Source organism: Maniola hyperantus, chromosome 8, assembly GCF_902806685.2.
Source record: "Maniola hyperantus chromosome 8, iAphHyp1.2, whole genome shotgun sequence".
Lineage (NCBI taxonomy): Eukaryota > Metazoa > Arthropoda > Insecta > Lepidoptera > Nymphalidae > Maniola > Maniola hyperantus.
Genome location: NC_048543.1, coordinates 12,531,506 through 12,558,581, shown reverse-complemented (window position 1 = coordinate 12,558,581; position 27,076 = coordinate 12,531,506). Strand labels below are relative to the sequence as shown.

Sequence of the window (27,076 nt, the reverse complement as noted above, 5' to 3'; positions counted from 1 at the left end):
GCCCTCTGCTCGAGCTCAGAGGGACGCGCGGACGAACACCTCCTTCCTGCCAGGTCAATTACTAGCCATTGCTAACAACATCCTATGAAGAGAAATTGTTAACCATGTTGCTGGGGTACACCGGCCCAAGCGCTGCTTGTCCTCCTGGACGTATCCAAAAGGGACTCGCAACACTCAGGCACACGGGGAGGTAACCTGGCTGGTAGGTACCCTAATTCGTTAATTATTAGGGTACCTACCAGCCAGGTACCCACAATCACCCGCCCTCTGTAGTCTGTACCCATTAAAAAAAAGGTTAATTTCATAGCTTAGTCCAAAAAGAAAATAGGATGCCGACCTTATATTATTATGAGTAAATATTATAAGCTATGAATATAGATAATGATAGATGATAGATGCGTATGGATTAAAATTAATGTGACATCACAATAATCATATTATCGCCAACAATTCCAATAGATTGGCTAAATGTTAATATTAGGTATCTAACATCGTTACAATGTTGGAATTTCTGATATAAAAAACCGGCCAAGTGCGAGTCAGGCGCAATGAGGGTTCCGTACTACAGTCGTATTTTTTCGACATTTTGCAGGATAATCTCCAAAACTATGATACATAAAAATAAATAAAAAATCTGTTTTAGAATGCACAAGTGAAGACCTTTCATATGATATCCCACTTGATATAGTTATCTTAACTAGAAAATTGAAAATACTAATCATTAGTTCATGACCACAATTTAATTTTTTTTGTGTGACGTAACCACAAATTCACAGATTTTCCCTCGAATTTCAGCTATAAGATCTACCTACCTGCCAAATTTCATGATTCTAGGTCAACGGGAAGTACCCTGTAGGTTTCTTGACAGACCGACAGACAGACAGACAGACAACAAAGTGATCCTATAGGGTTCCGTTTTTCCTTTTGACGTACGGAACCCTAATAAGTACCTAAACATTTAAAAAATGCTTGATCATCAAAATTGGTCATCCTCTACTGGCAATCTATTTATTATAATACCTATTAGCGTATATGGCCACCACTTCATCCGTGTGTACTACGTACCCACAAACCCCTTTATAGGGGTTGAATTTTCAAAATTCCTTTCTTGGCGTATGTTTTACGTGTTAGAAATCATGTTATAAATATTAAGATTTGTAATGAGTTAAATACTATGGCCATAATTAATAGAACGCATTAAATATAATATGAAGGAAACATTTGATTGAATGAAGAATATTGCAACCTAAACCTTATGTGATTCATTCAATCAAATGTTGTTGACAATACACATCCCTAAATTGCATATCTATTTAAAGTAACTTACTAAAATTACTAAAATTATTTATCAAAGTAGTATTACATAATATATTTGTTTGTTAACATAATAATGACTTTAATTAAGATACTTTGAAAACGAATCTTAAGGAATGAACGAAGGTAACTTCACGTCATTTCGATTAATATCTGAGTTCATTCATGATAAACGATATAAAAAGCCGTGTGGCCTAATAGGCAGGTAGTTCTGCAATGAAAATCGACAAATAAACTTGTGAAATCGTCATCGAATTATTTTTCCTTCGTGGGCACCTTACATACGTCATAATAGTCTGCATGCCGAATTTCATCCCGAGTTGTTAAGTACAGCTATGCGTTGATAAATCAGTCTTTCAGTCACCTCAAAGGCTGCTAGAGTAAGTAGAAGCTCAAGTAATAAGTAGTAGCCAGCATGCACTAATAGTGCGAGATAGTACGGACCTTTACAGATTTTGATAGGTAGTTTAAAAAAAAAAGAATATTAGCCAAATTGCTAATATTCCCCTTTCCCCTCCAATAATTAAGCGTAAAGTTTGTGCTAGGAGTAGGTACGACAATAGTGTAACGGGTGGGATTTTAACCGGCGACCTTTCGGTTTTCAGTCCGCTCCTATAACCGTTGAGCTATCGAGACTATTAATTATATTGAATTTGTATTAGGTACGCGACAGGTCGAGATGGCAGTCGGGGCATGTCACCCGCGCTCGCCAGCACAGGGTAAGCACGGGGGGCTGTGCGGGAGTGCGAGGCGTTCTCTCCCCGATTGTCGACCTGTCGCGCGCGGACTATAGCCATGTGATCCGGCATTTCTCTTAGCAATTTATTCTATGGGAGCCTGAACTCTAGAGGCGTATTCTCCACACGTCAATATAAACAATCAGTACAGGTATCTACCCAGCATCAGCTCCTGTGATTACGGTCGTTTCGCGTGCACTGGGCTCCCATTTAATTCGGTCGTCTTCCGGCCCCCGGGCGACACGGGTGCATTCCTACACGCCACGTCTTCTTATAATGATAACGAATAAAAAAGTCTTTGAAATTATCTCTTTCGATTGCACGTTAGGTACTACTGAACAGTAGCAGGTGCTACCTTACAAATTAATCAAGAAGTAGGGATCTTGCATGAAACATTAACCACCCTACCGGCTACGCCGTGCCGTCAAGCGATTTAGCGTTCCGGTACGATGCCGTGTAGAAACCAAAGCGGTGTGGGCTTAATAAAAATTGTCATATCCCTTACAGATTAGCGCGCTTTCATCTTGGACTGCATCATCACTTACCACTAGGTGATATGGCAGTCAAGAGCTAACTTGTATCTGAATAAAAAGAAAACCGGCCAAGTGCGAGTCAGGCTGGCGCACCGAGGGTTCCGTAGTACAGTCGTATTTTTTCGACATTTTGCACGATAAATCAAAAACTATTAGGTATGCGTAAAAATAAATAAAAATCTGTTTTAGAATGTACAAGTTATGATAATATGATACTTCATATTATGATACCCCACTTGGTACCTATAGTAATCTTACTTTGAAAGTTGAAAATAGCTATACCTAATTGTTCATGACCACAATTTAATTTTTTTCAGATTTTCCCCCGAATCTCAGCTATAAGACCTACCTACCTGTCAATTTTCATGATGCTAGGTCAACGGGAAGTACCCTGTAGGTTTCTTGACAGACCGACAGACAGACGGACCCGTAAGGGTTCCGTTTTTCCTTTTGAGGTACGGAACCCTAAAAAAGAGTTTCACTCCAAGGTACTTACTCTACCTGCTTCATCATGATTAACCCACTGCTGGCACGTTGCTGAGCACGAGTCTCCTCTCAGAATACTTACCAAGTGCAGATAGTCAGTCTTCATACACTTTTGAGAACATTATGGAGAGCTCTCGTGTACAAAAACTGTGACTAGACTTTTACGAAATAAAGACAATGCTAAAACAATGCTAAAAAGGGACAGAACATGAAGTTTACATTTAAAGACTCTAAATTTTAGTGTACGCTACAAATTTAAACAGTATAGGTACTCTCGACTGTGCGCTAAAATCACGGGTTGGGTTTTACCATCTAGAAATTAAAGTTAAAACTGTCAAACTGCGTCTGTCCTTTTCATATTACATTAGTAAGAAGAAGGTGCGAATACTCTAAAATTAGGTTGTGCTCAGAATCGGTACCATTGGGGCCGAATTTCTTGTAGGTACACTCTCTAAACTAAACTAAAATGACACGTCTAAACCTATTGCTATCCCTGTTATACTGTTGCTTTGCCCCAATAATGATCCTATACTAGGTAGGTACATAATAACAACAATTTTAGGTGCGGTAAAACAAAACTGATGAGACGGGTTTTAACTTTTACGTCTAGTTTTTTGAACTGCACCTACAATTCTCTTGCAATTTTATTTTGCAACCAAAAGTTTCAGTTAAACTTTAAACGTTGAAACGTTTACAGTAAAACTTAAAACTTTTACTTCCCCAGCCATTTCCCTCTAACAGGACTAATCTGAGACTTTTCTACATAAAATTACTTAAAGTATAGCGTAAGTCTAAGGAATAGAATGGAGAGCCGTGGACAATATGAATAAAGTAGAACTTCAGAATATGATAGGTTTTAAATATTTTGTCGGAAATTGAAATTGCACCTAAATTTTACAAGGCGCAAAGCAAGTATTCATAATCATAATACTTACATAATACAAAATTACATACTTATTAGGTATTATTATGTAACCTTATCAATCATCTGGTATTAGATAAAATGATTTGTTAATCCTTTTGAACTGTAGAATGCAGAAATAATAAAATTACCTACTGGTTTTTGTTAGAGCTAGTGTACTAAAGACGGTTAAAATATAAATTAAAACTTGTCATTATAGCTGTTAGAACTATCATATTAAAACTCGAATATAGAGATAAAAACTTTTACGTACCCACTAATAGTTAGGTAGATATGAAATACCTAACTATACAGTCTGTTACATCCCGGCAAGACAAGGCTAGGACCGATGCGTAGATGACTCACCAAAAAACCGGTCAAGTGCGAGTCAGACTCGCGCACTGAGGGTTCCGTAATACAATCTTATTTTATCGACATTTTGCACGATAAATCAAAAACTATTATGCCTAAAAATAAATAAAAATCTGTTTTAGAATGTACAAGTAAAGCCCTTTCATATTATGATACCCCACTTGGTATAGTAATCTTACTTTGAAAGTTAATAATAATAAATAAATAAATCGTTTATTTCTCAAAAGTTGAAAATAGCAATATTTGTTCCTGAAAACATTTTAATTTTTTTCTTGTGATGTAACCACAAACTCACGGTTCGCAGATTTTTCCCTCATGTCAGCTATAAAACCTACCTTTCTGCCAAATTTCATGATTATAGGTCAACGGGAAGTACCCTGTAGGTTTCTTGACAGACAGACAGACAACAAAGTGATCCTATAAGGGTTCCGTTTTTCCTTTTGAAGTACGGAACCCTAAAAATCATGAGCCTCGTAGTGATAGGCAGGGAGGAGATTGAGGACTTAAAGAATAGCTTAAAACTCCAATGTAACAACCCTGCAAACAGCTGATCGCGAAAATGATCTCCTAAAAAAATACGCCTGTAAATTCGAAGGAACCAAGTAACAGAGACAATGAAATAATCAGCTATGGCACTATTAATTTGTACCACTTACCTACTGTAAAAATATGCACTCCATAAGCAATTGGGATATTTAATTATTTTTTTATAAAATGAGGCGTCGAACAATCTACTTTAACTGCTTGATACGTTCCAAGTTGTGGGTGAGAAATAACTTTTATACTTAGTTCAAAATGATTCTAAAATCTAAACATAACAGATCTGCATAATATCGTGTGTCTAAAATCGTTTTGGCGTGGGTTAAGCCAATTTAAAAATAGCCTACGGAAACAAAATGGCAACCTACGTTTTGCGAAACAATGATGACTACTGTTGGGAATGGAATTCGGAATTAGAAATGGAAACATATTAGGAATAAAAGTTAAACGTTCGTTTTGAATATGCTACAAATTGATACTCGAAACTGGGGGAAACTGGTAGTTAGAATAATCGTTTTGGGATTTGATAAGTAGGTAACTTATTATTATGGCTGAATTGATACAGAGCGAATGTTTGTGAAGACGAATCATCACTAATTAGGTACAGATACTTATATACGATATTTTGAAAAAATTATAATTCTAAAACAAGAAGTGTGGAAAAGAGTTGAAATATTTTGTTAATGGCTTGTGGGCTGTATCGTAATGTATTCTAATTTCAACAAAATTAATTAATAAGGGATGAAAGTTTGTGATGATGAAGACAATACGCAGAGAAACTTTCAGCTTATATAAAGCTAGTTTATGTTCGCGACTTCGTCCGCGTGGACTAGATAAATTTCCAACCCCTATTTAACCCCCTTATAGGTTGAATTTTCAAAAAACCTTTCTTAGCGAATGCCTACGTCATATCCATCCAGTAGTTTGAGCTGTGCGTTGATAGATCAGTCAGTCAGTCAGTCACCTTTTCCTTTTATATAATATTTAGATTTAAATAAGGGATGAAAGTCCGTCATTTAACAATCCATAGGCTACTTATATATTTTTTAAATTAGAGATCCCTATAAAAATTGTAATTAGCTACCCGTGCAAAGCCGGGGCGGGTCGCTAATTAATTAATAAAGATAAAAAAGTGTATACCGAATTCTACGCTGTACCTACCTAAATATTCATTTAGTCACGCTCACGTTCAGTTTCTACATTTCAATAATCACCATTACAATATTTAAAATGTCTTTGACAATAATGTTAGCATTCTACCCATTATCTCAATACATTTTATAATAGCGAATGTACAGAAAATTTCCTTACAAACATTATCGAGTGCTAATTGCAAGCAACTAAAGTGATAAGGCGGCCCATAAATTACACGATCGTTTTATCGCTTATTGCTTTATATAACTTTTATATCCCACGTAACAAAATTTGGATAAATTTTGTGATATTATACCGATAGAGCTACCTCCCCAGTGTTTTATCTAACAGCTGTAGGTACAGTGCAAAGATAGGAAAAGTTTTAAAGTATGAATGAATAAATGAATTAATGATTTGTTTATTTATAACCTAACCTAACCTATGCTCATAAAAAACATACTTATAATAATCTGACTGATCTATCAACGCACAGCTCACAAACTACTAGACGGATCGGGCTGAAATTTGGCATATAGATAGCTACTAGGACGTAGGCATCCGCTAAGAAAAAAAATTTGAAAATTCAACCCTTGAGGGGATAATATAGGGGTTTGAAATTTGTGTAGTCCACTCGGACGCGAGCATAAGCTAGTATAGGTAGGTATAGTGCAAACGAAGATCCTGTAATGATAAAAGAGCGTGGCTTTGATTCGCTTCAGCTGCAATCGTGGGACTAAAATGTAAGTAGGTAGGTACATATTAACATATACCTACTACCTAAGTTTTAAAAAGACCAACCGCCGAGTTTCTTGCTGTTTCTTCTCTGTACTAAACTAATTCTAGCATTGTTGCAAAAAAAAATAGACCAGCCAGATAGTAGCCACCCATACCAAAATTGGTTCAGATTTCATAGAAATATGGTGTGAAAGGTACAATATTGACTTTAGCTTCTCCGTACCTGTATGAAATTAGTTAAAAATGGTCAATGCACTATAAGTATTGTTGCCCAATTTACAAGGCCAAAGATTAATAAACAGAATTAAATTATCGTACAACACAAAGCTTACATCAAAATTATTATAATTCCTAGGCGTTCATTGCCACTGTCTGTAGGTTAGGTACCAAATCGGAACTGATATCTAAGGTAATAATATGATCCCTCCGGATTAGAGTGTGTAAAACCCAGTGATTAGATACTTACTATTTACTAATAACTATGGTTCCTTTTAAGCATATTTTATAATAAACTAGCTGATGCCCGCGACTTCGTCCGCGTAGAATTAGGTTTTTAAAAATCCCGTGGGAACTCTTTGATTTTCCGGGATAAAAAGTAGCCTATGTCACTCTCCAGGTGTTTATCTATGCTCATGCATAAAATCACGTCAATCCGTTGCACCGTTGCGACGTGATTGAAGGACAAACCAACAAACAAACACACTTTCGCATTTATAATATGGGTAGGTACTGATTTTAATTAAGAAATGTCATAGAATGTAGAAACTACCAATTCCTAAAAAATAAAAGGTAACAAAACCAGAAATGCACTGCTAGGTTAATTCAATTGAAAATCCACACTTAATCCATCCATACTAATATTATAAATGCGAAAGTGTGTCTGTCTGTCTGTCTGCTGGCTTTTCATGGCTCATTCATTCAACCGATTTTAGCAAAATTTGGTACATATAGATAGCTTGCATCCCGGGGAAGGACATGGCCTACTTTTTATCCCAGAAAATCGAAGAGTTCCCTCGGGATTTTTAAAAATCTAAATCCACGCGAAGCCGTGTCTTAAACTATACCCATGCAAAGAATCACGTCACTCCGTTGCGACGGGATTGAAGGACAAACCAACAAACAAACAAATAAACAAACAAACCCACTTTCGCATTTATAATAGGGGTAGTGATGACTGATGACTACCTATAAGCGTATGGAACTAGCAAACTTAAACGGTGTCTTATAAGAAAGACAATGAATAGCAGCCCCTTATATCGCCCGGAGTCCACAGCCTCTTACGCAGATAAGGCGGACAGTCCCAAAGAGATCCGCCCGAGATATGCCCTAACAATTAACAATGAGACATTATACTTACCGGTAATTACCACGACCTACCGATTTGCTGCCTTCGCTAGAGTTATGGACGTATTAATTGATCACTTTAGCTAGAGAGACTTTACTGTAATTTTTGCGCATACCTACCCAACCCTCGTAGTTTTAGTGAATTAGTGTTTTTCAACCCCGCAATGTATAGCGTGCAATACTCGGGTCAACGTCCCGCTTACGACATTACATTGACTCCGATTGGCCTACTTAAGCAACGTTCGTTGACCTCTACCCTCAGTCAGGTGTTTCATTTGCAATATATCGTGAACTTTTACAAAATGTAGGTTTTGTATAACATTTTTTCGCGTTTTTTAGGGTTCCGTACCTCAAAAGGAAAAACGGAACCCTTATAGGATCACTTTGTTGTCTGTCTGTCTGTCTGTCAAGAAACCTACAGGGTATTTCCCGTTGACCTAGAATCATGAAATTTGGCAGGTAGGTAGATCTTATAGCTGACTTTTGGGGAAAGATCTGAAAACCGTGAATTTAGGGTTAGATCACACAAATTAAATTGTGGTCATGAACTAATAATTAGTATTTTCAACTTTCGAAGTGAGTGACTATATCAAGTGGGGTATCATATGAAAGGTCTTCACCTGTACATTCTAAAACGGGTTTTTATTTATTTTTATGCATCATAGTTTTTGAATTATCGTGCAAAATGTCGAAAAAATACGACTGTAGTACGGAACCCCCATTGCGCGAGCCTGACTCGCACTTAGCCGGTTTTTCGGTATTATAATATCAGTAATCATCAGTAGTATCACCTGTCTTCGTTTTTACTAGCGTTCTGGTCACATCCTGTATGTACCTAATATCCAGTGGCGTGCACAGGGTTTGAAGGCATTAGTTAGGTAGGAGCCTGTTTAATGGCAGGTCATAATGAAAAACATGCATTGAGCTATTGCAACTGGGGTAAGCAGTGCATTTATGCCTCTATGGCCTGCACGCCACTGCTAATATCATAATATCCTTACGCTGTGATAATAATCAGTCTTGCATTTAAATTATCTTAATTTTGAGTAAAATTATTAATTATCGATAGCTACCTATGACTAATTTTATTATTATTGGTTCTAAGATACTAATCAAGCTAAATACGCATACCTACACTTCTTTCATTTCTTTTACTAGCAAGTAATCAATAATTCTTTTAATAACTGATTACCTTATTTTAAAGATAATCGAAAATATTGACTCATATTTTCAATCATTTCACTCTTTATCTTTTTTTCGGAAAACTTGCACATATAAATTGCAAACGAATTACCTGCCTACGTGACATCTAGTAAAGTATGCCACCTTATTTTTTAGGGTTCCGTATCCGAAGGGTACCAACGGGGCCCTATTACTAAGACTTCGCTGCCCATCCATCCGTCCGTATGTCTGTCAGCGGGTTGTATGTCGTGAACCGTAATAGGTAGAAAGTTATGTCTATCCAGAATGTTCAATTATCTGTGGAAGTAACCGTGGAATCATTTCTCTAAATGCCGAAGCACTAAAAATACCTAACTTTAACCAAAAAGTGATAAATGACAGAGAAGGAAGTGACTCGATGATATTAAGGAGTGGTTCCGGCAAATTACAATCAAGATGAAAAGGATTTTAGAATAACCCTTTTATTTTAAGATTTAAGATAAAATTTTAAGATAAGGTGTTGATTATAATAATTAAGTACAAGATTTCAAAAAGGCACGATAAGCATGACTTGCAAGGATATTAGACGAATATTTAGGTAGGCTAAATTGTGGAACAGCCCAGTCTAGATTAGATTAAGTCATTCTAATTAAATTACTTTGTAAAGTTTCCAGACATCTAGGTCTTATCTTCGATATTTATACAAAATATACGTTTCTCTTTACATTCTAGAACATGATTGATTAATGGAACTTTAGTTATTGTATTATAATACATACCAAACCTATAGGCTTAGATTATGTAGACATTTGCGATAGCAGAAATGTAATGCGCAAATGCTTTGTTTTGTTTACTCTTTTGTTCATGTTCTAAAGAAACTTGACATCCTCAAGGTCAAGCGGCAGTTCACGCCGAAACAGCTTCACCTTTACCTTATATCTACCAAGAACCAGCTTGATGCTTAGATTCAGTGGATCATTTGTGACTAAGCGCTGGTCAACTTTTCTAAACTTCAAAGTGTGGGAATGCGCGCCAAGTTGCTTGTATGGCGCTATCCATATTTATTTTTTCTATTCCAGTGTCAGTGGTCTTCCAACGTCAATGATTCTATTTATACTTTCGGAGAGTGTTCCCTAGATCTTTTTGATCTGGTTACTCCCTCATATTGCTTTTATCGCAAAGGATCATCAAAGTCTGCATCCGTACGTAGTCGACATTTCACTGACAATTAAGAAGCGATTTGCTTCCTCTTTTTTAATTCGAACTGCTACGATATGAATTGCCCTTTCGGTTTCCATTTTACCCTCCACGTTTAATATCCTAACCTTCAAATCTTGATGAATAGGCATCTTCTTGACAAGCATGTTCCTCCTTATTCTACATCATATTATGTTTCTTTGCAGAAAAAATAATGACGTAAAAATATTCGATAACGTATTCCGCAAAGTACAACTTTTATAGTTTTATTCCTAAATATTTATTTATCCTACTTTCCTTAGTAGTGATATTTTGCTTGTCTTAATAATTTGTAATTTTCTTCTATTGTTAAATATTTAAGTATACCGAATCATATAAAAAGTTGCGCTATCTAAGTTTTGATGTAAACCCGGAAAATACATTTCGGAGGAATTTTATTACTATCGGTGGCAAAATCGCAATTCAGAATTTACATGAGTAATAAATTTACCTCTATCCGATAACTTTTTAGATAAGATATATTTGCTAATTACAACAATAAATTAATAAAGGCATCCAAGTGCCAAAAAATTAATTTCATTACGCTAAACATCGCGAATGAAGAAACAACAGAATATGAAATAATTTTGAACAAAAAAAATTGTGCAGTGATAATTATGGAGTTAAATATTACACTTTTGGTTTTGATTAGTGTTTTAGTTCTTGCAAATAGTCATTTAGTTATAGATTTAGAGAATAGTCGTGTTTTTGATGAAGATCTTTATAAGAGAGTATTAGATTCTGAAGAATGTGTGAAACAGCTGGAATTTATCAGGAGAAACGACACAAGTCTGTATGGACGATGTAAGTCTATATTTCTTATAATATATACCATTCAGTGTTTCTTTAATCTCTTTTCTATTCATCTTAAGCCATTTAGTTAGTGATAACGTATACTTTAAGAATTTTACATTGCATTATTTGTAATGGATCTTTATTTATTATAACTATTATCATTACCTGCCTGCAGACTTCCTCTGTTGAATCTTCCCTAGTTAGCACCATCACACCCTGCCCTCAGCCTTCCTCACCCAGCCGCTTCTTGCCAGCCTCTTTACCTTGTCAGTCCATAGTCGAGAGCGCCTCACGCTAAGTTTAGTACGTGGTCTCAACCATCAACTACTTATTGTAAATAAACATAAATGGCTAAACTCACGTGAATCTTTGTCGGACTATGTCCCATTAGTTTGGAAACCATTCTGGGTCGATACTCATCCATACTAATATTATAAATGAGAAAGTATATCTGTCTGTCTGTCTGCTAGCCTTTCACGGACCATCCGTTCAACCTATTTTGACGAAATTTGGTACAGTGATGGCCTGAATCCTGGGGAAGGACATAGACTGCTTTTCATCCCGGAAAATCAAAGAGTTCCCACGGGAATTTTAAAATTCTGAATCCATGCGGACGAAGTCGCGGGCATCCTCTAGTGAGTCTATATATGCGACGACGCGACGTGGCGCAAAGCAAACTGCGTACAGAGCGGAGCCGGATGGCAACACGCAGGGCGTGCTGCGAGAGGGGTGAGGTTGAGGATGAATATCCCTTACGACAGTTTAAATCCTCATCACCCATCATCGTCAACCGATAGATGTCCACAGCTGGACATAGGTCTCTAGTAGGGACATCCACACATCACGGTCTTGCGCCACGCCACCTTAATCCATCGACTCCCTGCGGCTCGCTTGATGTCGTCTGGCCACCTAATGAAACTTTGTAAGAAAACTGCGCTTTCCGGTGCCGTTATTCTAGCACCTTCGGACTTCGAAGTTCGGACCTCGATTTCTAATAGTTTCTCGAACTGTGTTCCGCCCCTTGCCACTTCAACTATGTCAGTTCCTCTAGTTCTCCTACGGATCTCGTCATTTCTGATTTAAATTTCTCTAAATTCAAATATCTTCTGTGAATTTCGTTATGTGATCTCATTTGTATACGTAGAGAAATTTCGAGCATAGCTCTGATAGAGCAACAATAATATGCAATTTTCTTTAAAAATTTGAATCCAAATTTTATATTTCAAAATCACTTTTCGTCTTTTGATAGCCAACCAGACAAAAATATTATTTTATCGTTAGGTATAATTTTATAATAATTTCCAAAAAATATTTAATCATATTTCATTTCATTATATTGAATAAATTGTTATTATTTTAGAGCCTCAATAGCTCAACCGGTATAGGAGTGGACTGAAAACCGAAAGGTCGACGGTTCAAATCCCGCCCGTTGCACTATTTTCGTACCTACTCCTAGCACAAGCCTGACGCTTTATTGGAGAGGAAAGGGGAATATTAGTCATTTAATATGTCTAATATTCTTTAAAAAAAAAAAAAAATGGGTCTACGTTTCTAGCAGTGGAATTCATTCTCGAGGAATCATATTTTTAATAACATGTTAAATATTATTTTTTGTATAGCAAATAAAATACTTAATGTATACAAACGAATCTATTGAAAGGATCTTATCTCGCATTTCTATTAAATCATCACTCATGATAGTTTAATCTAAGCAATCTTTCTAATTCTGTTGTAGGTACATAATCAATAAAATAAACTAAATTGACGAGTTTTAAATCTAGTGCTATCCTTTTTCACACCTACCTAAGTATTACAAAAGTGAAGTTAGAAATACACATGGGTAGACCTTTCATTTTAGTTTCGAAATTGTGTATATATTACAGAATTGCTTGATTGATTGTTTCTTGCCGGCTTTTCTCAATAGAAGCTGCTTTCCGAACTGGTTGTCTAAGTCTTGACATAATAATCATTAGTGGCAAAAACTGTTCTACATGAAATAAATAAAATAAATAAAGCTACATGAATTAAAAAAAAGTCAAATGATAGAAGTTTATATTATTATAAACAATAGTAGGTAGGTGTTTTATAAGAATACAAAAATTCAAAGAAAGGCGCATTTAAATTAAGGAAGCGGATTGGCTCCATAATAGGATGGGATACAATATGAAAAAAGTTTATATGAAAATAAATTTAGTATCTGATAGATATTATGAAAATGCCCACTCAAAATTGTAACCATCGGCTAGATAAAATAATTATGATTATTTTATTTTCTTGTTGCAGTCTTGGATTCAGGAATGAGAATACCCAGAGGACTGTTCACGTTAGGTGACACTGATCTAGGAAACTACCACCAATGTCTAGGAATAGCAGAAACGATAGAAAATATGAATATCGAAGGAAAATACTGCTTTCTTCGGATACCCTTGAATCAAACCTTCGAGTTACCATTTGACGAAGTTCTTATACCACCACGTGACTTTAGTAACATGAAAATCGTTCACTTCGATAACGGGATTATAGCTGAAGCACAAAGCTTTGCAGTTGCAAAAAGAGATAATTTGTAAGATTTTATTATTTCTATAAATACAGTGTGTTGATAATTCACTCTACTCCTTATTTTATCCTCCGTGTTTTGTTCTTAGTATGTGTATACTAATATTACAATAATAAGTATATCAAAGAACATAAGGCTGAGTTTAAGAGACATTAGAATACTCAACGCCGTTAAGGCATTCATTCATTCCCAAGCTTTCTTATCATTCAAATAATCCTTTGTATTGTACTTAATAGGATTTTTTCATCGATATAAATGACAAAATATGGTCAGGCGAACAAAATTTTTCACGGTTTAGAATTCAAATAAATCAGCGTCACCTCTTAGATACTAATGAATGACCCGTTTGAAATCCAGACGTCACTGAAGTTGCATTGGTGCTTAAGCACCAATGAGCCGGTGCCATTTTGATTGTTCAATAACCCTGTCCATACGAAGTAATATACATATAAGTCAATGGATTTTTCATTAAGTTTACGTTTTATGATTTATCTGATCTCTGGTATTGTCAAATTATCTACGACGTTTTTCCATCTCCATATACTAAACTGCAGATTTCTTGCAATGCACTTCTCGAAAAGGTACACTAGGGCCTCTAAAAAACATGAAACCAATTTTAAATACTAAGTGGTACCTACTTTACTATTTACAGAAACCGAATCGATCCTCAAGAGCTCGCAGCAAGGGCTGCTGCGAATGTCGCTATTTGTATACCCAAAGTTTGCACTTCTCATCAGTTTACACAAAGGGGTCTGTTCAATTGGAGTTCCGTTGGATTTCAGTTTGAAGAACAGTTCTGTCGACTGCCTGAAGACAAACCCTGGGTACCTGTCGATTATGTAGCTATGTAAGTAATTTTTCTCTCTACTGTCTCTTTTAATATAGTATCTATGTATTGTGCGTAAATTCTTGGTAATCACTGCTGTATAACCAGCTCTTATAGTTTTAAGATGACGTGATGTGTGGCACAGTTTCGTGAATAAACGTCTTTTTTCCCTTATTTCTTTCTGTACCTACCTATAATTTGTTAATTTAAAAGTGATAATATAGATAAGTCATTAAAAAATTCATTTTATGGATAAATTTAACGTTGAACATATTATAAAATTTATTGTGTAATAATTTCGATGCATTTCGACCTGATAATTTGACTTTCAATATAAATTCGGTAATAGACTTATCAAATTGTCGTCATTAGATGTTAAGTGGGTTATAAAAAATTAATCATAAGCCTATACGTCAGCGATTAGATTCTAATTTATAACTTTATAGTCTTGCCTATTAATCAGCAGCAAGCTCAGGTTTAAACCAAGTTTCTAAATTTCCAACATTTCTTTGTACATAATGTACTGACTGATACCCGATCACACAGCAATCATGCGTTTCCAACCTGTAAAAAAAAAATTTACAACGGTGTTACTAGATGGAGCCACATGTATCTTCAATCACTCACTAAAGTGCCTGAATCTCGATAGCGAAGCGCCAAGCTACGATTGGACCAGCGATTCCCGAGCAATAATGCCCTTTCGAAACAACATCCCAAGCTTCCGTACACTTAACTTTGTCAAACAACTAGGTATTTGATTGATTGAGAGATAATAGTATTGTTGGTATCCGTCATAATTCTTCTAATGGTTTTAATTTTTAAATGCTTTTACATAGTTCTTTTTCACAATTTTTCTTCAGTCATGTACATCTCTCCCCGGATATCTTTTTAATTAAATTATTTATCGATTTCAAATAGTATTTATACTCCTAATATAATAATATAAATGCTATCTGTCCATAGAATGTTCGATTAATAATATATCCATTACATACTTTATCTTCGCATTGAACTTCAGACACTAATGTTTCTATTTTGTTTTGTTTCAGTGCGATCTTCTCTTGTATTGCTCTTTTAACAGTAGTGGGTACGCTTTACGACGTCACTCACCTATTTGTCCTAAAAAGAGGTTAGTACGTCTAACTTTTTAGAAATATATCAGCTGAAGTTTCATACAAACACAGTTTTGTTTTCATTTGAATATTAACTAATCAAATATTAACTCAGAGAAATTTTGTAAATAATAAATACGTGGCTAATAAGTAAAAAAAATCTATTTTCATACAGAGTAGGTTGTATGAGAAAGTAGAAATGAATAAAGAAATACGGATTTTATATATAAAATTAACCGCTATCTAAAATCCCCTGAAATTAAGTAAAAACAATTTCTATCACAAACGCCCATGATTGATTGGTCTGAGCAGACGTTGTATTAAAAGCATTATATTAAAATGATTATCTACAGGATTTACAGCTTATGAATTATTAATTGGTTTTTAATATAGTAAAATTATTACTATATTAAAAACATACTGAAGACATATTGGAGATGTCTCTCAACAAGTTCAAAGTTTTCATAAAACGTAAACTAATTGAAAAATCCTATTACAATGTAAAGAATTATTTAAATGATAAGCAAGCTTGGGAATGAGTTGCTTAACGGCTTTGTGATAGTTCTAATAAGTTTCAATAATTTTGTAAAGTGGTGATAATAAAAAGAATACCCGGCTGAGTTTGTTGTGGGCTCTTCTCAGACCTGGGCGCGTTTGGAACCCTCGTAGCTTTAGTTTTAAGTTTGCGTAATAATTATCACCACTATATCTTACAAATCTAACACCATACCAGACTATCAATAAGAGTAATTTATTACCTATTTTGAATAAATCATTTGACTTTTGATTACTTTATTAGTTTCCTTCTGAAATCATAAACAAAACAGAAATTTACCAAAATCTGTTCTCTATTATTCTTAAAAGATCAAGTTGTATCTATAGAATTCGTTTTAATAAGAAATTTTCATGATTTCAAAACGCTGTAATTTTATTCCGGGCTTACAACAGTATCCACATCTTCATATTTATAGTCATAACTTCTGTATTGAATTGTCTTATTACAGATCCAAAGAGTGCCATCATCTACATCCGCATGTTCTCCATATACACAAATACTCGACGTCTTGTTACTTTTGTTCCAAACAAGAACGCGCTCGAATGTTTGGACGGCATCAGATCTATCTCTATGATGTGGGTCATCATTGGCCATGCATTCTCCATGCACAACTTCAATTATAATCTCTTAGATGGAATCTATGTGAGTTATCCATATTGTTTATCTTTTGCAACAAAGATTACCTTTATGCTGTTTCCAAATACTTAAATATTTATCATTATACATTCGTTGCTTCATTATTCATATATGATTTTATACACTGTAGTTTCCCTATTTACTTGGTAACCTCGCACAATTTTAAAGATTTATTTTAAAACAATTCAAAACGTATTTCCGGCGTACTCGCCCCCACTACGACGCCTCGGCTTTAGCACATTCCTTTTTTGTGCGCGGTAACTATCGCACGCGCCTTCCGAGCACCATGCCGAAAAGAAGTGCGCAGTCTCAAATTGAGAAATACGCAAGAAAAATAAGAAGAAACGAATAAGGTTAGTAAAGTGTTTCTTTAAAGTGCCTTTTAGTGAAGTGAAAGTGAACATAAGTTTTGGAATGCACTGGGATTGACTGCGAGTCAATAACTTTGACATATCCCAAAACAAGATACCCACTTATTATAAAACGAGTACGACCAATGAGGCATCGGGGTTGACTGCGAGTCTCCAACGATGACCTAAGCAGACATAAGTTTTGGAATGCACTGGGATTGACTGCGAGTCAATAACTTTGACATATCCCAAAACAAGATACCCACTTATTATAAAACGGGTAAGACATCGGGGTTGACTGCGAGTCTCCAACGATGACCTAAGCAGAACATACGTACAATCTAAAATAGATGTAACGTTCCTCTGCGATCAGGAAAAGTCTTTTTCAAAGTATTTTCCGTTTTTCGATCTACCCTCAAGTTTTTATTTTCATAAATAAAATTACAAAATTGTAATCTTAGATAACAGAGATCATGGACACAACTGTGACACGATCCCGAGTCAGCAGTAGCTGCTCCAGAAATCACACTAGAGGCGGGGCCGGTATCTAACGATAGCGCCGACTAAAATGAGGGCGTGGCTGGGCCTGACCTTCACTAGTGATTTGCCAAATTTGGGCCCAGAAATACTGGAAGCCCTCGGGGAGTCTAAGTCCGACTCACCAGACTACAGAGAAAAATTCACGATAATTTATCAAAATTGTGGCTTCCTTTACTACGGAAAGGTATGCCTAATCCCAGACAACTATAGGCTCCTGCAGGCGCCTAAACTAAACGCAGAGCCGCGTTACTGGACATGGTCCGGAACGCAGCAACAGCTGAGTGCAGGAATCACTGCCTTCAACAGGGGTATTGATTTGCTCTTAAAGAGCGACAACAAAACATCTCAGCAGATGCAGGTTGCTAATTGATTCACATCATTTAGCAACTCAAAGTAGAATAAGACTGATAAGTTCCAGTTTAGATAAATCGTTTTTATACAATATAATAAGCGAATCCAAGCGAGATGATTAACTTTTGGCTCAACTTTATCTGAGAAGATAAGGGCTGCAAAAGCTATCGAGAAGCAGGGTCTTTTCATCAAAAGACCTGCTAAACCAAAAAAAAAAAAAAAAAACACAGCCGTCCAGCTCTCGAGCAACTTCCTACCGGGGAAACTATGCGCCGCCTCAGTACCCGGCGAGCAGGGGGGGGAGGGGCGCGGAGACCACCGCAGGAGGCCAACGACCTTAGGTGTTCGCCGCCCTTACACAGCGTCAGCGCAGCAGCCGCAGCGAGCTGCGACTCAGTGGAAGCCCCCTGCCCCAACGCAGAATCATCACTAGCACATGTACATACAGGTCGTCTTACCCATTTTTATGATTGTTGGTTAAAAATAACTAATAATAGTGTTGTACTAGATTGGGTTAAACATGGCTATACTATACCATTTAGAACTGTAGAAAACCAGTCTATAATAGGTACCTACCTCAAAATAGTTCTTCACATTCGGAAAACTTACAAAATGCTTGAAACAATTAATAAATTAATTGCACTAGGAGCTATATCGGAGTGCAAAAGGACAAAAGATCAATTCATATCCAAGATAGGTACCTACCTATTTCTTACTCCAAAACCTAACGGTAACAAACGTTTAGTAACGAGCATTTCAAAATGGAGGATTACCGAACTGCATGTAAATTAATTTCACGTGATGGGTACCTAGCTACCATCTATCTTAAAGATGCATATTCTTTCTTCGTACCTACCTGTCCGGCCTTCTGACCGCAAGTACTTACTTAAGATTTTGTTTTCAGCCTCATATTATTCATCCAAAATATTTACGCACGGCTTTAATGGCCTTCCGTTTGGCTTATCAGTGGCCCCACGTAGGTTTACTAAGATCATGAGGGAAATGTTGGCATATCTAAGAAATCCGGGCTTTCAGTCGGTATGTTACTTAGATGACATTCTGTGTATCAGCGAAACATGTAAGCAGTGCTTAGATAATGTTAACGAAACGTTAAAGATATTGCATTGTCTGTAATTATTGAACTCCGCGACAATCCTTCAAGTTCCTAGGATTCGTATAGGACACTAAATGTCTTATAAGCATGTATCTTTCCGCCGATAAGCGTTGTAAAATTGCCAAGTTGGTCACAAGTTTACTAAACTGACAGCCAAGAGTTCTATTCGTGAATTTACCCGTCTTATCGAGTTTTAGTTGCAGCTTGTCCAGTAGCTAAGTATACATGGATGTATACTAAGATCTTAGAGCGGCAAAAATACCTAGCCCTGCTTAAATATGGTATTTACGAGGCAAAAATCAACCTGTCGAACGTTATATTAGATGATCTAAATTGGTAGATTTTAAATATTGATACTACATCCAACTTTATATGACAACCTAACTTCAAACTCGAGACCTATTCCGACGCGTCTAGAATAGGCTAGGGGCTGTATGTGAAAAGAACCAAGTTAGTGGCAGATGGGAAGCCACAGAAACAGCGAACCATATTAATTATTTGGATCTAATGGCCGCTCTTCTAGGCTTGAGGTCGTTTGCTAGCAATGTAACCGACTGTGCATTATTACTACGCATAGATAACTATATGAACCGTATGGGGGGGCATACAATATCCCCACCTACACGATTTAGCTAGAGTACTTACTTTGAAAATGGGGTGAACAATGCGGACTTTGGATATTCGCATCGTAAATATGTGAACATCAAAGAAAACCGCGACGACGACGCCGCTTCCAGAGTAATCAATCCAGATTATCCATGATAGATTTTCCATGATATCAACAATATTTTGGCCAACCAGAGATAGACTTATTCGCATCACCTGACGATGCGAAGTGTTCCAGAGGTATTCCATGAAAAACAAATCCTGACTAACTTTTCGCTAATACTTAAATGCCTTAGAAAAATCATTGATGATAAAGCAAGGGAGTATAAAGCAGTATACTGGTATATCCCCACTGGCCTTCGCAGCCGTGGTTATAGCTACTGCAAAACTTAATAGTTTCAGATGTGTATTATCTAAATCCCAAAAACACCTCTTGCAATCTCGTTTCAGAGATCATCATCCCTTGTACAAGCGTCTTACCCGGGCTGTCGCGAGGCTCTGCGGCAACCTTTATCCGAAAAGGCGTTTGTCCAGCATCATCTACGCTAATGATAGCTTCGCTCTCTGACAGTACTGTGAAGTCGCTTAAGCTGTGGTGGCAATATTGCATCGAGAACAACATTGACGTATTCGAGCCCTCGAAAAAATCATACTTACATTCCTAATAGTAGTTGTGCGTATGGCAGTCTAAATCCTCACCGTTCTGCTTTGTCAGCATTTATATTTATAACATCGGCTGAGACGAGTGTGTGAAGCGCCCTCTTAAAGGTGCATACAAATCGAGGCCTATAAAATCCAATTACTCGAGCACTTGGGATCCACAAGTAGTTTTAAACTTTATTTCAACATGGTTCCCTAATACCGAGCTTATCCTCGAAAAGGCCACGAATTAACTTGTAGTCTCCTTAGCACTCGGTACCTGCCTCTTATCAAGCTCGACAATATCAAGTTTTCCGAGACCGGTGCCAAAATAATGATAACAGACATCATAGAAACGTCTGCACCTGGTAGAGATCGACCAGTTTTGTGCCTGCCATACTTTAGACAAAATAAGTATTTGCCCAGCTAGTGTCCTTTCAGATTTTTTAGTATTTAAATTTACAGGTCAATACAACAAAAAAAAAAAAAGAACTATATATAGTATATACATACCACAGAAAAACTTATCACTAAAAAATTTATTAGTGATAAGTTCAGATTACATTTCTATAACTAGAAATATAAGACCTGAGAGAACAAATACGCTCCTGTTAACACAGAAGCGATCATAATATAAAGCTGCGATAACGCAGTCCATCGGTAGATGGATGAAACAAGTCCGGTCAGAGAGCGGTGTACACATCGCCGTAGGTATTCGGCCGCGAGCTCTGCTGACGTCATTATCAGAACTATTCGCAAGACCACAGGCTGGACTAGCTCCTCTGACTCTTTTGCCCAATTCTACAACAAAATTATCCTGGACTAAGGGGAATTCACCCGATCAGTAATCAAGTATCAATAAATTAAGATAAGACTTGATCAATATCATTGATTAGGACAGTGAACTAGTTACTTAGATTAATAAGAACTAGGTACATATAATTATTAAAATACATAAGCCGATTTGTGTATTAATCATAAAATCTAAAATCATAATAATAACAAATTATGCTTTTAATTCCAAAACTTTCTTCTCTTAACATCTACAGTGTATAAAATCATATATGAATAATGAAGCAACGAATGTATAATAAATGATCAAACGAACTTCCAAGTGAAGTTCGATCATTATTATATGAGTTGCTTCATTAGAATATATGATCTCCCTCCCTCCCCGATGCATGGCTTATCCCAAATAATAGAAAGTTTTGTACAAGTTACACTACATACTCTAAAATAATGAGCTAAAGCCGAGGCGTCGTAGTGGGGGCGAGTACGCCGGAAATACGTTTTGAATTGTTTTAAAATAAATCTTTAAAATTGTGCGAGGTTACCAAGTAAATAGGGAAACTACAGTGTATAAAATCATATATTCTAATGAAGCAACTCATATAATAATGATCGAACTTCACTTGGAAGTTCGTTTGATCATTTATTTTATTCGTGTGAACTAAGACCAATTTAACAGATAATGATAATTTTTATCTAGATATTTTCTATTGCCACCTACACCACCATTTTAACCTACGCCACTGTCCACTTTAGTAAATTGTACGAGTACCTTGCATACTCATACTTGCATACATGTTATTCTGCTCGAACTAGATAAATACATAATTTAAAGTTTATTTATTTCAAGCGACAAAGAGTTATATAGGGAGAACTTTTATATGTCAAATAAAATGAGATAAACTTATGTGAATTACTACTGCATGGTTTTTACACTAACCCTCTAACAAATAAACCTGGAATAGCGGTGGAATAGTTATACTCTGTTTTGTCTTTCTCTGTCATCAGTAATTTGACATTTGAAGGAAAAAGACAAAACCGAGTATAATTACTATTCCACCGCTATTCCAGGTTTAATTGTTAGAGGGTAAGTAGTTATACTTTGCAGCAGCGGTTCATTTAACAGTAGTCGACTGTCGAGCCTTCTGGCTATCACACTCAAGAGTCTGTTCGCGTCAGCACGCAACTGGCGTATTACGCATGCGTATCTTTTGCACATGACTGCAAAGAAACAATCGATTCTGGCATTAGCAAACATGCCTGATATGCCACGTAAACAAAGTAGTCCCATAAAAGCCCTATAAGTTTATATAATAATATTGAACGCGAAGGCTGTGCTTTTTACGTAAGATGACTCCACGTACTGCATGTATGACAGGAGGAGCAATATGCTCTGAGACTTTTTTACTCCCCCAGAAGTACACATTAACCTTTGGGCAAACATGGTTGATATTTAACTATCCATCAGAACTACCACAGTACTTTTTCCCTCCGTTTGCGCTGATTTGAATGCGGTTGAACATGGCGGTTAAAATGATAATCACGAAATATTAATGACAATATTAGCTTCTATTATATTGGTGTTAGCGATAATAATACAATATTTATGATTTCATATCGATAAAATATTAATTGTATGTAAATTACCAGTTAATTAATTCTCAATTTTGTTATTTGTAACAATAATAATCTGTTTATTTTTAATTTTTACAGTGGGTAACTTCTGGAGATGCAGTATGGATATCAACGGGCCTCTTCTCCGTCGATTCGTTCTTTCTAATGGCAGGACTTTTGCTTGTCTACACTTCTGTAGGAAAAATGTCTGGAAGTAAGTGTTCTGAATAAATAATATTGTTTGATAGATCAAGCTAAATCTTAACTTAATTTTCTATCATACTCTTATCTAGTATCAATCGAAATACATATTACCATTTCATACATTTCTTGCAATTTGAAGTCTAAAATTATTGCCATCAATAAAATTATAATGGTGTCGTATTGTTTTTTATCCTTTAGTGAACCGAATAAGCCACATAAGTTTACTTGAACTTATTATACTACTTTGTCATTTTTCTTGTTTTTATTAATAGTATCCTTAATTTTCAGCCACTTTCCTGAAACGCTTGCATGTATTCTACTTGAATCGACTTCTTCGTATGTTCCCACTGTTAGCGGCGTTAGTTCTTTTTGAGGCTTCTGTATTCCACCGAATGGCAGATGGCCCATATTGGGTAAACGTTGCCCGTAACGCTGAAAGATGTCGGACTTTTTGGTGGACAACGTTACTGCATGTCCAGAATTATGTGAACCCCGAAGATATTGTGAGTCATTTTTTCCCATGTCAGTTTCATTTTAAAACAGTGGAGTCACCAGTCTGATAAATTATGTACTTACTATTATTTCTTTCAGTGCATTCAACATTCTTGGTATATCGCCATTGACATTCAACTCCACATTGTATCGCCATTAGTCTTATATTGGGTCCTTGGAAAAAATAAGAAGGCTGCATGGTCTGCTCTAGTCTTTGGATTGTTAGCAATTCTTGTTGCAGCTACAATATGGAACTTTATGAAGGACATGCCTTCCACAAATATGACAGTTCCGTAAGTGTATTATAATTTATGAATATGCATACGAATGCTAAGTATATTATCTTGTATATACTGATATATTCTTGCAAATTTAATTATTATATTTGCCACAATGTGGGATCACAATACAACCTAATGCGTTTTCTCTATTTTTTGAAACTGCTGTCATATTATTGCAATTTTAGTTTTTTTTCTTATTTTCTTATTTTGTTATCTTTTTCAGACGCTTAGATGAACAGACGTTTTATATGAACAATTACTACATGAATACTTTGACACGAGGTTCACCATTCTTCGTAGGCATGATTTTTGGTTACATCCTAAATATCTACAAAGGACGAGAGATTAGGCTCAATACAGTGAGTTTGTCTGATAATAATTCAATATTGAACGGAGTATTTTTAGGTCCAAGTGTTGAACGTACAAAAATCTAACTGTACCAAGGAGATTTAGGAACAAATTTTATATTTCACGTGATGATTTATCAGAAATAATTATTTAATGAGGATATAATCCAAGATTATCTTACAAATAAGAAATGGAATATTAATAAAAGATATTAAGAAAGGTCTTAAAAGATAACATTCTTGTTTATCACAATAACAAACCCAAACATTCATCATTGCGATTCTTGATTTATTCAAATTGCAATCAATAATAATTTACTTGAACACAAGGTTCGTTCCTACTTAGTTTCTAGTACAATAAATTTAGTAAACAACTAAAAGTAGTGCTTATATTACAATGATTGTGACAATAATTGATTTACTGTATCATTGTTTAGTAATAGTAAATTATCATAAGGGAAGAATTGTACAGTGTTAAATACGTTGTCCTTATAATATGATCGTTCAAATCATAAAGAGTCATCTAGGCTCTGTACTAAACACAAATATTGATTAAAATTATTAATAATTGTATAAGGTTTCTATTCTTCATTTTAACGTATCACAGTAGACCATCGGGTTTCATAAGTAATTAATTACTAAATTTACGTGTTATTTTTTATTTTTCAAAAAGTAATAATTCTAATACTTTCAATTGCTAGCTCAATAAAGCTCATTATACGCATCTATCTGTTAATTTTTAATATTAGTCTGTGATTTATTGGTTACGTCTGCATCTGCTATCGAATGGATTTTATCATAAACGTATTATTATTGTTGATTTCCTACTAAATGATGTCCACGTCTTCATCCCAGTGGATTTAGGTATTTTAAAAGTCCCGTGAGATGGTGATAACTTTGATTTTCCAGGATAAAACGTAGCTATCCGTCCGTTCCTGGCATATTAAGTTTGTCCCAAATTGCATTAAAATCGGATAGGCTGTGAAAAGGTCTGATAGACAGACACACTTTTGATTTAAATTAGCAATATAGATTAGTATGGTAAAACCATAATATTTTCTTGGTTTCTTGTTTTCTCTCTTTTTCTCATCCATACAAAAAGGCTTTATGACCAAATAATTTATAATTCTTTGCACAACCTCTATCTTCAATTTTTGATTTTATGATGTAAATTTTTATTTCCAGAGTTTTATGCTCATCTCTTGGATAATAGCCCTTACCCTGATTGCATCCGCCTTTTATACATCCTTCCTAGTCATGCAGCTTGACTGGAATAACCAGGTTGGAGACAATCTATTCAATTCCTTTATGCGCGCTCTCTGGGCTGTGGGATTGGGTTGGATTATCTTTGCCTGTGCTAAAGGATATGGAGGTAAGAATTTAACTTTAGAGGATTACCTTTAGTAAAAAATATAAATTGTAAATAGACCGGTATATCTCACTTAAATCTTCGCGATGATAATTTTCAGGTCCCATAAATTGGCTGCTTACACTTTCAATCTGGAAGATCCCTGCTCGCATCTCTTATGCAATGTACTTGTACCATTACCCAATTATGTTTGTGGTTGCGGGTATGCAGCTGATGCCCCAATATTTTAGCCAAGGTGCAGGGGTAAGAGATATTTTTTTATGATTTTACCCACAAATTATTTACCTTTATTATTGTAAATTTTAGTGAGGTTATTTATTATTGTATATCCATGATAAATTGATAAAAATATTTAATTTCCTTACAGATATTCGACTTCATGGCGTTTTTAGTGATCGCTTTATGGGTTTCATACATAGTCACTGTTGTGATTGATGCACCGTTCTCTACTATGATCAAAATGGCTCTTGAAGGAGGTAATTTGTTATTTGAGAGTAGAAAGACGTAATCTATGTATTTGTCGACAATATTCAAATTATAGATACTTACCATTTATAAAGTTTAATGCCTTGAAAATGCTTATAAGTTATTCTATATCTATGCATAAATTATAATAATGAGATTGAATAAAAATTTGCTGAAACGTGACCAAAAGCTCTATAGAAAACTTTTTATTACTAGGTCAAAGAAAACGCAGACCACCAGGCGAAAAAGTTGCTGATTCATCAAAACCAGGACCGTTGCCCGATAAAGACAGATCGTTACTAGAAAATAACATAACTATTACTACTCTCCAAAAAGATGATCATATATTGGAAAAGAACGATCCCACACTGCAGAGAAATGGACCAGTTTTAGAGAAAAATGATCTCATGTTGCAAAAGAATGGAATAATTTTAGAGAACAAGGACTTAGGTGTAGAGAAAAATGGTCATGTTCATGATAAAAATAGTCTTGTTTTAGATAATATGGACACAGGTTTGGACAAAAAATGGTCGATAGAAGAAGAAAGTGAGAATTTAGATAAAAATAAAGTTTTGGACGAGTTAGAAAGAGGTGGCGAGTTAGTGACGAAGGAAGTTTCCAAGTTTTAAAGTCCTGGAATATATTAAAATTTGGATTCGTAGTTTTTACTTGATCTGTTAGTCAACGTAAGGAGACGTGATATAAATATTTACAAATTAAACTCAAAATAAAGAATATCCTTTGAGCACTTTAATAAAAAGATAAAACTAATATAATTTAGAAGTGAAATAGTTTTTACATTTGCAAAAGCTTAATTTTAGTGATTCTATTAGGAATCATGACAAATTCAAGAGCTGCAAATTGTTGTAGTTTTCGTTCGTTAAAAGGAACGTTATGTATTTGTAGAAATATGTAGGTAAGTCCTGATATAAATAATGCA

General features: G+C 35.5%; 1 protein-coding gene across 1 annotated transcript; it reads left to right on the top strand.

The window, feature by feature from the left end:
* Positions 1–104: 104 nt before the first annotated feature.
* On the top strand, positions 105–27,076 carry LOC117984585 (nose resistant to fluoxetine protein 6-like). The gene is made up of 14 exons (XM_034971209.2): positions 105–190; positions 11,146–11,297; positions 13,572–13,851; positions 14,498–14,692; positions 15,721–15,800; positions 16,788–16,981; positions 23,078–23,192; positions 23,471–23,685; positions 23,774–23,967; positions 24,179–24,314; positions 25,488–25,674; positions 25,772–25,914; positions 26,039–26,147; positions 26,353–27,076. The coding sequence occupies exons 1-14, from the start codon at positions 105–107 to the stop codon at positions 26,763–26,765; spliced, it is 2,499 nt and encodes an 832-aa protein (XP_034827100.1). The 3' UTR covers positions 26,766–27,076.

Coding starts and splice junctions, on each gene's coding strand:
- LOC117984585 (XM_034971209.2), top strand. CDS start 105: ATGTTGCTGGGGTACACCGGCCCAAGCGCTGCTTGTCCTCCTGGACGT. Junction 23,968..24,178: donor TCCACAAATATGACAGTTCC/GTAAGTGTATTA, acceptor TATCTTTTTCAG/ACGCTTAGATGAACAGACGT. Junction 25,915..26,038: donor ATTTTAGCCAAGGTGCAGGG/GTAAGAGATATT, acceptor ATTTCCTTACAG/ATATTCGACTTCATGGCGTT.